The sequence below is a fragment of the Bombyx mandarina genome, chromosome A1 (assembly GCF_030267445.1).
Source record: "Bombyx mandarina strain Sakado chromosome A1, ASM3026744v2".
NCBI lineage: Eukaryota > Metazoa > Arthropoda > Insecta > Lepidoptera > Bombycidae > Bombyx > Bombyx mandarina.
The window spans coordinates 6,710,443-6,722,813 of NC_143234.1; the positions used below are offsets into that span (position 1 = coordinate 6,710,443).

The 12,371-nt window shown below is 36.8% G+C and overlaps 1 protein-coding gene and 1 long non-coding RNA gene across 14 annotated transcripts in view; one reads left to right on the forward strand and one right to left on the reverse strand.

The window, feature by feature from the left end:
- Positions 1–4,009: 4,009 nt before the first annotated feature.
- On the reverse strand, positions 4,010–5,037 carry LOC114248694 (uncharacterized). Its single transcript, XR_003624959.2, has 2 exons — positions 4,891–5,037; positions 4,010–4,349 (listed from the first exon to the last, which is right to left on the reverse strand). It is a non-coding gene; the product is annotated as an uncharacterized LOC114248694 (long non-coding RNA).
- A 549-nt stretch (positions 5,038–5,586) lies between these two features.
- LOC114248693 (Thymine DNA glycosylase) overlaps positions 5,587–12,371 on the forward strand; it is a 66,483-nt gene continuing 59,698 nt past the window's right edge. For 9 of the 13 annotated variants that reach the window (XM_028182027.2, XM_028182028.2, XM_028182029.2 and 6 more), the window contains exon 1: positions 5,591–5,899. In XM_028182027.2, the coding sequence (XP_028037828.2) occupies positions 5,862–5,899 (38 nt within the window). In that variant the 5' untranslated portion in view covers positions 5,591–5,861. Of the gene's footprint in view, positions 6,884–12,371 lie in introns of all 13 variants that reach the window. The other 4 variants (XM_028182032.2, XM_089739858.1, XM_089739859.1 and 1 more) reach the window with 2 other exon arrangements.

Consider the following 12,371-nt stretch of genomic DNA (forward strand, 5'->3'; position numbering starts at 1 on the left):
AAACAGTAGATGTGAAAGGTAATAGATCTTCAGGTACCTTGTTGAAAATGGGTGTACCTCAGGGTTCCATTTTGGGTCCTTTTTTATTTCTAATATATATAAACGATTTACCTAGTTTTATTGAGTCCCGACACGAGGTCGTATTATTCGCAGATGATACATCTTTATTATTTAAAATTAAACGACAATTACAAGTCTATGACGAAGTGAATGATGCGATTTCGTGTGTGGTTCATTGGTTCCGTATCAATAACCTATTATTGAATAGTAAGAAAACTAAATGTATTAAATTTACTTTAAAATGTATTAAACCATCTTTAAATGTGAGACAAGTGGATAGTGATGTAATTGTTTCTGAGGAATCATTGGAGCTTGTTGAGTCAACCGTATTTCTTGGTATAACAGTGGACTCCAAACTGCAATGGGGACCTCATATTCATAAATTGGCGAGTAAGCTCAGCACTGCAGCATACGCAGTAAAAAAAATTAGAATGTTAACAAACGCGGACACGGCTCGTTTAGTTTACTTTAGTTACTTCCACAGTGTCATGTCCTATGGCATTTTGCTATGGGGCAATGCGGCCGATGTAGAAACGATATTTATTCTGCAGAAAAGAGCTATACGCGCTATTTATAACATGCACTCAAGGGAATCCCTGAGGGAGAAATTTAAAGAAATTAAGGTTCTCACTATGCCATCCCAGTACATTTTTGAAAATTTGATGTGTGTTCGTAAACATATTGAGGAGTTTCCTAAAAAGTCGGACATACATAATAGAAATACTAGGAACAAACACAAGCTTGTTGTGCCGATGAGTAGGTTACATAAGATACGAAATTCATTCGGGTGTTTGTCTGTGCGCCTGTACAACAAAATCCCACAAGATGTTCAGAACCTACATATACATAGGTTTAAGAAAACTGTTAAAGAACATCTGTGCAATAAAGCTTACTATAAAGTCAATGATTATCTAGAAGATTGCACAAAGTGGGAATGAGTTGCTCGCTCCGGGCATTTCAATATTGTATTAATTGTTACGTTATAATACTCATTGTAAAAAACTCATATTAAAAAAAAAAATGTAATATTAAAAAATTAATAAATAATAATTTCTTATTAAAAAAAAAAAAAAACATGCCCGCTGAGTTTCTTGCCAATTCTTCTCAGGACGGAGGCTAGTTCTTGTGAATTGGCGGTAGTTCTTTTGACGTTCAACAAGTATGTACTTTCATTTATGTTGAATAAAAATTTTTTGATTTGATTTGAATTTTTTTTTGATTTGATTTGATTTGATTTGTCCCTACCTACAGTATGGCAAAAAGTTATTGAACAAAATGGTACCAACATACATTAGTTAAATGTAAATAAACTATATTAAAAAATTGTGAATTTTCTTAAAAAATGCGATGAAACTTTTTCCCCAACCTATTAAAACTCACGTCATAATTAGTTTCCAGGTTAATTTAGTGGTTAATGACAGAACCACTTATTATTGTAACTATTTTAAATTTCTTCGATTCCCGCTCACAGTATGGTCAGATTGTCAAATAAAGATGTTTAAAGCATTTGGGTTCTTAGTTTACTTGTACTTAAAACACAGGAGCCATGCTTGAGACCGAATACCAAACGTTATTACTATGAGACACGGGCTACGGACTTACTGTACTAAAATCTTGTCTCTAGTTAATTGCATCATTTAATTTGAGTCATACTTTTATGTGACACGCAAGAAATATTTTGATTACAGTACTAAGTTATTTAATATATTAGGTACCTAATTCTATCACAATTACTTTATCATGGAACTTATGACGGATCGGCCTTCGACTGATAATAATAGATTTAAAATAACGTACAATTTAAACATTTTTTTTTTTCGTATGTACCTAATTAAGAATTAAGTTTGTTATTAAAGGCTCCTTTATCTTTATACTTTGGCTTTGTTCAGCTCTAATTCGAAACATTTCTATGAAAATGGAATAAATTATAATACCGTTTTGGTTTGTCTCCATGAGAAGAACGGTGCCTTATATGTGACTAGCGTATTATACATTATGTCGATTCGCTTTACAAATAAATAATTGGCTCGGTTCTTGAACACCTGTACAATGCTCCAGAAAGCACACACCTTGTCTCTTATCAAATGACACCATTTGATATGCGCCATCACCTTATCTGTCATGTCGAAATTCTTCCACGAATCACGTATCCTAGTCATGCTCGGAATAACTCGATACGATCCGTTAAAATTTCTATTTTATCTAAAACTAGCGACCCGCCCTCGCTTCGCTTCGGAAACTGTAATTTATTATTAATTTCTCCACTATTTAATGGATGTTATTATACATATAAACCTTCCTCTTCAATCTCTCTATCTATTAAAAAACCACATCAAAATGCGTTGCGTAGTTTTAAAGATTGAAGCATACATAGGGATAAAGGGACAGAGAAAGCGACTTTGTTTTATACTATGTAGTGATATACTATCTAATAACTACGAGTATTTCATTAAAGTCATTTAAATAAAGCATTTGCTAAGTTAATATTAGTTGTTGTACTTTAGTGAGTGTTACGGTTTAATCTCGCGTTTTTTACTATCATTATATCATTTCCGAGGCTTCGTATACTTTACGGATTGATCAGGTCTTCCGTGACTACGAAAATGAGGTTTAATAATATCTACGACTCGGGAAGACCGGTGGAAATACTATATAAAGACTGATTGATGTCAGAATCTTTTTTTTGTGTGTCTCGTTTTTCGCTCCCGCTGCCAATGCACGTTAATGTTTTACCCAAATTCAAATCCAACGTTTGCTTCATTTGAATTGAGCGGTACAAAAAAAAAATAATTACATACGCATTTCGATTTCTTATCTCGGTTACAACCGTCAACGATAAACGACCGTAAGTCAAAATTACGAAAGTCGAAAATTAGGTTAGGTTCGTGACGATGCGTTTGACGATGCGTTTTGCTCTAACAGCTACGAGAAAATAGTGGAATTATCTGAAACCGAGATAATTATAATGTAATAAAGGTGTATCTCGACAGTAAACAAAACGGCTAGTCGTCGTGCTGGAGCCATCGTCAGCAGATAGCGGCGCGCGACGCTCCGCCGTACCAGAGCCTCACATCACCGCTCGATACGACCTCGTCATCAGTTATCCCTTATCACCGATACCTTGCCGATTGGTGGAGTGAAGTGTTTGCGCGCCTGATATGGCTGGCGGGGGCCAATCGATTCCCTGTTCCGTTAAATCTTATCACGATCATGGTGGAAGTTTGTGCCTCGTGTCGGTTCTCTGATATCGTATCTGAAGATATCGACGAAAGTATAAATATGAGCCCATCGATCGATCGGGTCTCTATCGAAGTGTGAACAGTGATTACGATTGACTGTGGGACTAAGGAAAGCGTACAATTAGTGACAAATTGGAACTTCATCACTGGCCAGCCAACGTCATCAGGGTAACTTTATCGGACCCCTTTATTCATTAGTGGCCTTAGATTCAAAGTCTATTTTCTAATCGGCAGTACTATGTACTTTAAACTTGTAGTTTCGAGATCGTTCTACGTGGCAGAAGCAATTTCAGTTTTAGAGATAGCAGTACGTATCTAAATACCCAATTGCCACGAAGTCACTTAGCGCGTCAACATCACGAGTGTTCACGGAGAGTACAATTTAATTAGTGCCACAATTAATAATACGAAACGATTACGTAATAACATATGGTGGTCCAATGGCACATGTGTTTCCCGTATCGTGTGATGCATGTGACATGCCATGCTAATACGCGTCGTGACAATTATTTGACTGCTAAAATGTACATTCGTTTTAGAGCTATGTACGACCATTGACGTTTAGGGATAATGTAATCGCTTTTCTTATCATTGCCAGTTAGCCGCACCTATTTGAGCTGTGATAGCGCCATAGCGCCAGAAAGCGACTCCGCGTTGGGCGCATTTTCTCCATTAGCGAATGGGAAAAAAGCAATAATTAACTCACTTGCTTTAAATTAACGTTTTATTAATTTTACAGCGTTCGATATTCGTCTCGGCTGCAGAATGGCTTCATGTCTGAGTTGGACAGGGGATCTTGACAGTTTCATGGTTCGCTGCCAGATCTATCTTTCCAGCTCACGCGTGGAGTCGCGTCACAACGCTTCGGCGGTCCCGGGGAAAACTTCAGTTGGAGCAGTACGGCGTGATACAAAAGCGTGACAGATTAAGTGGAGGTGTGATCTCTTCACTTTTTATGTTTAAAGTGAGATTCAACTCCTCCAACTTAACCCTGGATCGCATTTTCTTCATTCAATTCGGCTTCCTCACACGACCGAAGACATCGGCTGCCTGAAAAAACAAGAATTAAGCTAATATGTGAACATGGAAGATTTTACTAGTAAATTTGTTTGTCCCTTCAAGTGCAGGGAAATGTAAATTGAATAATTTCAATGGATACTATGGTATTAGATTTCCATAAAAATATGTTTGATTTCTCACACAGTTCAATCCGCGTGACATGCTTCTGTTTTACTTTAAAACACAAACTTTTACATGTTATAATTTATTGTTATTTTAGCATTAAAAATGTTTTCTCAAGTCCTGTTTTATAATATATACGTAAATGATAATGAAGTATGATTTTATCACAAAATTCAGTATTTTGTAAATGTAAATTTATTTACTGAAATGATATACAGCACCGTGCTGAAGTAGTAATTATAATTTATCATCTAATTCATAAAAATTATATCATAATTATATTGTGTATATAATTGTATGTAAATCAATAAATCAAAGCACACATTTTCAAAACATGATGTACATAGAAGATGCCATTAGTTTATATAATATTCATTTTGAATAAAGTATTCATTTGAAGTTCATTCACCTCAGTAAACCATTGATTAATCATTGAAGTTAAGCATTACGTAATGGGCTTCACAAGTCAGTTCAAGTTAATCCTTCCTGGCTGACACCGTGCTCGCCGACCCATTCTAGTGAAGGGAAGTAAGTGCCTCCGAAGAAGTAACAATCCCTTCAAAAAAAAAACAAGTTATTGCCCATCCCTTAGTCATAATATTTATTTCCTCACATTATTTTATAACTTAACTTTCCCACCGATTATTAGTCGAAATCTACGGTCCTACTAGAACTGGGTTAAGTTAGTAAGTCGATTGGTCGTTTCTTTTTAAATCAAATCAAATTGCAAGATGACTATATAGATCGACCTGCCGTCATGATGTACTTTCCTCACTTAGTAACATGAAAGCAATTAAAAGCAATAAGAAAAGAAAGAATATTTAATTTAAAGCAATATCAAAACCATTACTATAGTATATATCTTCATAACTTAAAATATGTATATTGTTTTAAGTCATTTAAGTCATATCATTTAAGTATTTCACACAAACTTGGTCCAAACGAGTTTAAATTGGCGCCACTGTTACGAACAACTGGGGTATTGTGAACGACCCAAAAACGTAGAACCAACATGAAGTTAGCTCCAAATCTTTAGAAAAAATCACAACACAGAAAACAAAAAATGGGCAAAAAAATGTTGGTAACACCGGTGCGCTAAAAAAGCTTGCAAACTTCACGCACCTAACCTGCGCTGGACATCGACTCGTCCGTATATCTAAACTCTGGGAAAATGTATATTGATTTTTCAAAGAAAAGTCAACCGATGTAACAAAACACTAGTCGCGAAGTGTTTATACGCGAAGTGAAGTGCCGCAGTGGAAGTGCAGCGTCGTCAAGATGGTGCAACAAAGCTTATCGGCGCGCCCCGAGTGAGGTCGGAGAGAGTGTCGCGTCGCTCGGCCGACGGCCCGCAGCCCAGCGGCCGGGGCCTGGCGCGCCATGGACGCCGGCGCCGACCCGCTGCGAGCCGCCAGGCCGTGAGTATCTCGCTGCCCGCGGCCCACGCTGTCGATTATTTCGGTCCCCGCGAACCCGATCGAGGTTGCGAAACGTCCACCGCGCTCGTCCCTCAATCGTCGAGCGGACGTTCTCCCGCTCCCGCGGCCTCCGCGCTGCGCCATTTCGAAACGTCGCCTCGTCCGCGAGCGCGAGGCGAGGACACCCCGATAGTGATCGGGCGAGCGCAGCGCTCGAGCGTGACCGCCTCCCCGGTCCATCCGCGTGAATGACTCCGTCGCCCGGGATCATAAATCAAGCTCGTGTTTACAGTTTTTGCGGGGCTCTAAAACTCGTCAAGCCGCCTCAGAGACAAAGGGGAGCGCGCGAGGCGCTGGTCGGGCTCGCGCGGATCGTGGCGCTCGCCAGTGAGTTATGGCTAAGTGCATTCGAGCCGTGCACCGCGCGCCACACGTACCTAATGTACGCGCTTATGTATAGCTATATACGCGACGAAGGCTGCGAATACGTTCCGATTCAAACAAAGCATTTTTGCCTACAAATCCATACTAGTAGCCTCGCACGGACTACGTTCGTGTCCTTTGTGAAACAACGCACGGTCGTGTCTCGGGGGTGATGTCATGTGCTCCGCCTCGGATTGGGAACATCTGTGCTTGTCAATTGTTCATATGGGTCTGCATTTTTAGGTTAGGTCGCGAGCTAAGCCCTACTCCAGTTAGTGAAACACCTCGGGACTCCAATATCGTGTTCGGAAGCACCTGAAAACGTTGTGGTGTTTGTTTTGAGTGTGTAGTGTTTATATCAGTGTCACAGTGAGCATGAATAGTGAGTGTGCTATTTGTGCACTCTGCGTGCGTATCGTATCGCCTGAGCTATTAAATCCAGTCATTTCAAGTTAATAGCTCCTTAATTAATTTCAAGTATAGTGCACTGTGTTATTGAGGACTGGAGGTGAACAGTGTGACGAGCAGTAAATGCAAGCAGCAGTCAGCGTCAATGATCAGGTGATCTTTATGCGCACACACCTACACAGGTCATTTACCTGTGTGGCAATAGTTGGCAAAGTAATAACACTGATAAATACTAAAGAAGTCTCTGTTTTACTTGCATCTAGCAGCCAGCCTTCGCACTCAAGTTAGGCTATTAATTCTTTGTTCATTTCCAATCTCCTTGCATTCATTGGTTTTACAATACAGTGCATGGTGTTATGAAATTAGAAGGTTGTGTTAAAATTATACTTGAAAAAACAGCATTTAAACAAAGTTCTAAATCCAGATTAAATAATGGTCCTTAATAACATCAAAATGATTAAATTTTTCTTAATACTTTTAGTTTGACACAACACTGGGAAATTTAAAATAAGAAACAAAACACAATGTTGCTAGTAATAAAATCTGCAAAACTGTTTGTCAAACTGTGCAGATTGCCAAGTATAATAATTTACACACAGCAAAGTTATTAATTGTAGTTTCTTTCTACATATAACTTTTCTATAATTAAATATAACATTAAGATACCACTAAATATTGAGCAGATAAATTATAATTCTGATCATCTATGCACTCATAACTAGTAATCATTGATGATGACCATCTTTCAAATAAGCTAAATGCTTTAGAATAAGCGAATTTATTTCTATGATTTAAATCATTAGAATGTAATACATGCGTATCATGAATTCTTTTTCAAGTACATAAACACCTAGAGTTAACTATTAAATCTCATTTAACACTAAAGATTCTAATAAAATGGACAAATTACACATCCAACAGGATAATCATGTGGCCTTACATATTTCCTGTTCATATTATTTATATTTATGGGATGAGTGTAATCCATAAATTACTTTGATATAATTCTTCACTATTTCTGTATTAGTACATTTTTACTAATTCTGAATGATCATTAAATTTTTAAAATATCCGTCAAAACATTACTTATCTGCTGCAATAAAAACCAGTACCTTGTTTTTATCTTGTTCTACAAAAAATATCTGAAATCTTTTACTACTGAAAAAACTTTAAGAACTCAGACACAAGTTAGTCATGGATTTAATTACTTAGTGTTAACATTCAAAGATCTGAGATAAACCTGAAATTTTTTATTTTAAAATTATTCAGTTCTGGAATCCTAAATTTTATTCTAAAGATAACATTTTTGTAGTAATTAAGAGTACTTTTTTGCCATGGTTGATTGTTGATAGCCCTAATCTTACAGATTGTTTGGAACTTCTGGATGTGAGAAGGTCTTGGGTTCTATCTTTGGTAATGTATATATACCATGTGCAGTGTTCTAAGAAATAGCTTGAGCCAATCTCGTCGCACCTTTTACTATCATATCACTTGCCACTAGAGTTAAGTAAGTTGGACTGTAAGCCAAGGTAGGTGTGTTGCAAAAATAATACTGCCATCTATAATCCTGTTTTAAAATAATCTCATCTTTTTGGGACATCTCAAGTCTACTTCATTATATTTATTCTCAAAACTCCTTTAAAGAGTCCCTTGACTATTCTTACATTTCCAATACACATAAAATGTGGTAGACACTCAAGATTGCCTGGGATGTAAACTAAATGAAAGGTTAAGATAACCATAGTTTTACCTTGAGAAATATACATGATGGAGTACTATATTATTTTAAAAAGTCACATTAGGTTACTGTATAGCTTGTATAAGAATAATGTAAAATCTTTTTGGTATTTAAAATTTGTTAATAAACAATGCTCTAGCAATGTTTTGTATAAAAACGTTATCAAGCCAACTAATTAATCACATATTGTACATGATCTGTAAAAGTGTAAGTAGGATCCATTAAAATTTCTATTAGGTTTATCTCAAATTTGGCTGTAATGAGGAACATACCGATTGTGTACAGTGAAAAGGATCACTGATACATCGAAATGGTATTATTAAAAATATTGCTTTGCTAGTCTGCACTGTCATCTTCCCTTCCGAGCATCAAGATAAATACAACACGTGGTTAATGAATAAATTCATTAAGTGCTATATTTCATCTATCTCTTCCTTTGCCTTAATATTTTTCTAGTACATTTTTAGCCTGTGTAAATCAACAGTACTAATTTAATTAATTTAAACGCTCTAAAGAGAAGTTGAAAACAGCATATATTTGATGGGCTATCAGATCTGTGCCTGAGGTGTTTTCGTAGTGAGGGTTTGTATTGTATTGATAAAATGCTAAGACAAAATTTAGATATTATTTTATAAAATAAAAATAATATTAAAAGTTTAATTTTTTGTATGAGCCTTATACTACTATCTTCGATTAGTGCTTATACTATAACCAGATGAGGGGAAAAGACTGGCTTGCAGAGGCCTTTATCCAATAACAATCTCTTTGTTTAGCAGGATCTTTCATAAACTTAAAATATTTGCTCTTTTTATGCATTGATGAAGTAGGCTAAGTAATTTTGAGGTTAGCTGATTTGGATGTTATGACAAGCGAGACTTGTATCTAGTGCAAGTCTTAGCTATTTCTTCTTTTATGGTAGAAATTTCTGCTAACTGGTAAACCTTAGCATTGGTTATGAACCCTCTGGTTCTGGTTTGTAATATGACGTTTTATGAGCGTTAAATGATTTCAATGTTGGAATGGCTGGAGCTCCACCATAGTTGAATACCAAAGGTCCAAATTGGCTTAATAGCCACTCTACACAAGTCATTTATTTTCTATTGACAGGTTTGACTTCCTTCTCAGTGACCAGTGTAGTAAGCTTCCAAAGCTGGCATTTATTTCATCTCAATTTTATGTGGTTTTTACATGTCAGTCACTGATCCAGATGCAGTCTAAGGTATTTAACTGTGTCCACATCCTCATGTGAGAGGTTCTGTGCCTAATGTTATTGTGGGTAAATTTTCCTACCCTCCTTAAGGGAGAGAGTGAAATGCTGATTTCAGCCGTGCGAGTACTTTTCGCAGACTTAGATATTATTGGCAAAAGTCCTTTAAGACTCGCAGCGTAATTAAATGGTAGCCAGATGCCTGATTTATTTTTTAAATTGGCGATCACATTTCTTACTTATGTAGGTGTTGTAGGTTTGATTGGAGTCTCCTCGAATAAGTCTTGGGCAAGTACTTAGTCAATTGAGATTTCGTCGCATCCGATGTCCGCATCATTGGGAAAAAAATGTTTTTTCGAGATGAATGGCGAATGTCTCTGCTTTGGCCTTCCTAGTTCGGGCCCGGTCATTGTCCATTGTTTTTGTAGAAGGTTTTTAGGTGTATGTTAAGTTAACATTTAATAAATATTGACACATTGCATTTTCTTGGAAAAAAATATTTTAAACTAAGTCTAAATTAAATGGCAAATCTTTGTCTCTAGTACGAGTAATAATAACATCAGAATCTGTCGTATTATGAGTAAACGGTGTCAATTGTGCCAGCTATTGTGTAGGGAGTATCGGCCCACAACTATTTACAGAGTAGATTTTTGTTTTCCTCTAACATTAATTTCTACAACTAATATTATTATGACTTTGTTTGAAATATTATATTAAACTAGCGGCCCGCTCCGGCTCCGCTCGGGCTCTGCTCGGGTCTTTAACAAAAATTTCAACGATATTTGACGTTGTTTAATTTTTTTAAATAAAAGAACACTTATTGCGGCATAACTATAATAGTTAGACATATGCTGTCGCGACACTTTTTGTAAATAATGATGGGTTCTACAAAGTCATAGTACATTATTTTATTCTATCATCAATCGTTTTCGCACGGCACGCGATATAAAGAATATTTTAAGTAATTTTTTTACACCTTGGGTTACATTATTGGAGTTTTAGTAAGGAAGCCTAATTTTTTTCAAAAAAGATTATAGCTTATGTCACTCGGAAATAGCGTAGCTTCCAAACAGTGAAATAATTTTTCAAATCGGTTCGGTATTTTCGGAGCCTATTCAATACAAACAAACAAACAAATCTTTCCTCTTTATAATATTAGTATAGATTAGCTTTGTAATTGCATAGAAGGGTGGACGTGCTCACGGTAGACACATTGGGCCGACACTTTGGCACTTAAATGCCATGCTTTGTGTGGAAAACGTCCAGCTTGACACAGTCCGGCGGTGCCATCCCTCAAGCTAAAACGCACCCGCAATCCGTGCGGGCTTACTACGTGCGGGGAGCACCACTGATTAGGCAAAATATAATTTTTCCGTTTTTTTTTTACGAAACCATATTATTTCGTCGTCATGGAAGGAATGTGCACGTGCTAAGTACGTATTTCAATAGAAACTTGTATAGTTGAAAGCGAAATTTGAACACCAGTCGCATCAATCGATATGCGCACATTGAGCGTCTTATACTTTAGATTACAACGATATTGTTGTAAATAAAATTGTAGTAACTTGATTTTAGAGTACTATAAAGTGCCTAGTCTATATTATTATAAATATTATAATTGCGAATTACTTCGTTACGCTTTCACGTCTTAACTAGCCAAAGTCGGTCATAATAATAATTATAAAATTTTGCGCAAACGATTTCAGGAATACAGAAAAAAGTATTATTTCTGAGATTTGTATAGGATGTGTGTGTGTGTGATTGTACTTTATTTTTTTAAACATTTACGCGACCAAAAGCTTCTTATATAAATGTTTCAGCCTAATTTCAGACTACTCTCTTTTATTTTTTTTATTGCTCTAAAGGATCACGAGACCATAAAAAACTTTGCACGAAAGTGTTTACAGGAGTCGATAGACATCGTCAAACGAATTTCGTATAACGGTTGACCCACCCTTCAAACTGGAACGCGTGATAGCTTCGCGGCAGCTTCAGACTGAATGGTCGTACCTGTTTGTACGGACTTATGTTGTACGGATTTTGTCATTTTTGATGTAACAATTAAATAGTATACTTCGCTATAGAACTGAAATCAATATTTTTTTTCCTACCAATGCTGATAGCCTTGAGAGGCTATTTCAGCTTCACACTAACGTGTAGGTGAGCTCACGGGGCTCAAACCGGAGTGTTGCTAACACTGGCCCTAGCAAGAGCTGTGCTTCGCAGAAAACGCGACCCACTGAGAAGATCCGGGGAGAAACTCAGTGGGCTGTGTCTATGGGTTAAGGTAATGGTAATCATCAAAGAGAGTACAACATCGTTTCAGAATTTAGCTCAGTTGACGACTTACAAAGAACTTCTATAAGAACCTATTGCTACATTAGTCTAGCAATTAGATACCCTAGCTACAGCGCCACGGACACACCGGATTTGTACTTTTATGTGTGCCCATGAAACCCAAAATATCCTGGTAGACAATATTAACCAAAAACTTTGAAACGAACATTTGAGAAATAACCAACAAACAAAACATTAAATGCCGCGGAGCTTTCTATAATTGCCAAAATGCCCATTATGTTGAATCCGGTGCGGTCCGTCCGCCCGAAACGTGAACGATATCGTAAATGCTTGCGCGTAAACCCAGCGATATACTAGTCCGTTATGTTAAAAATAATCGAAAAACCCACTATCGATAC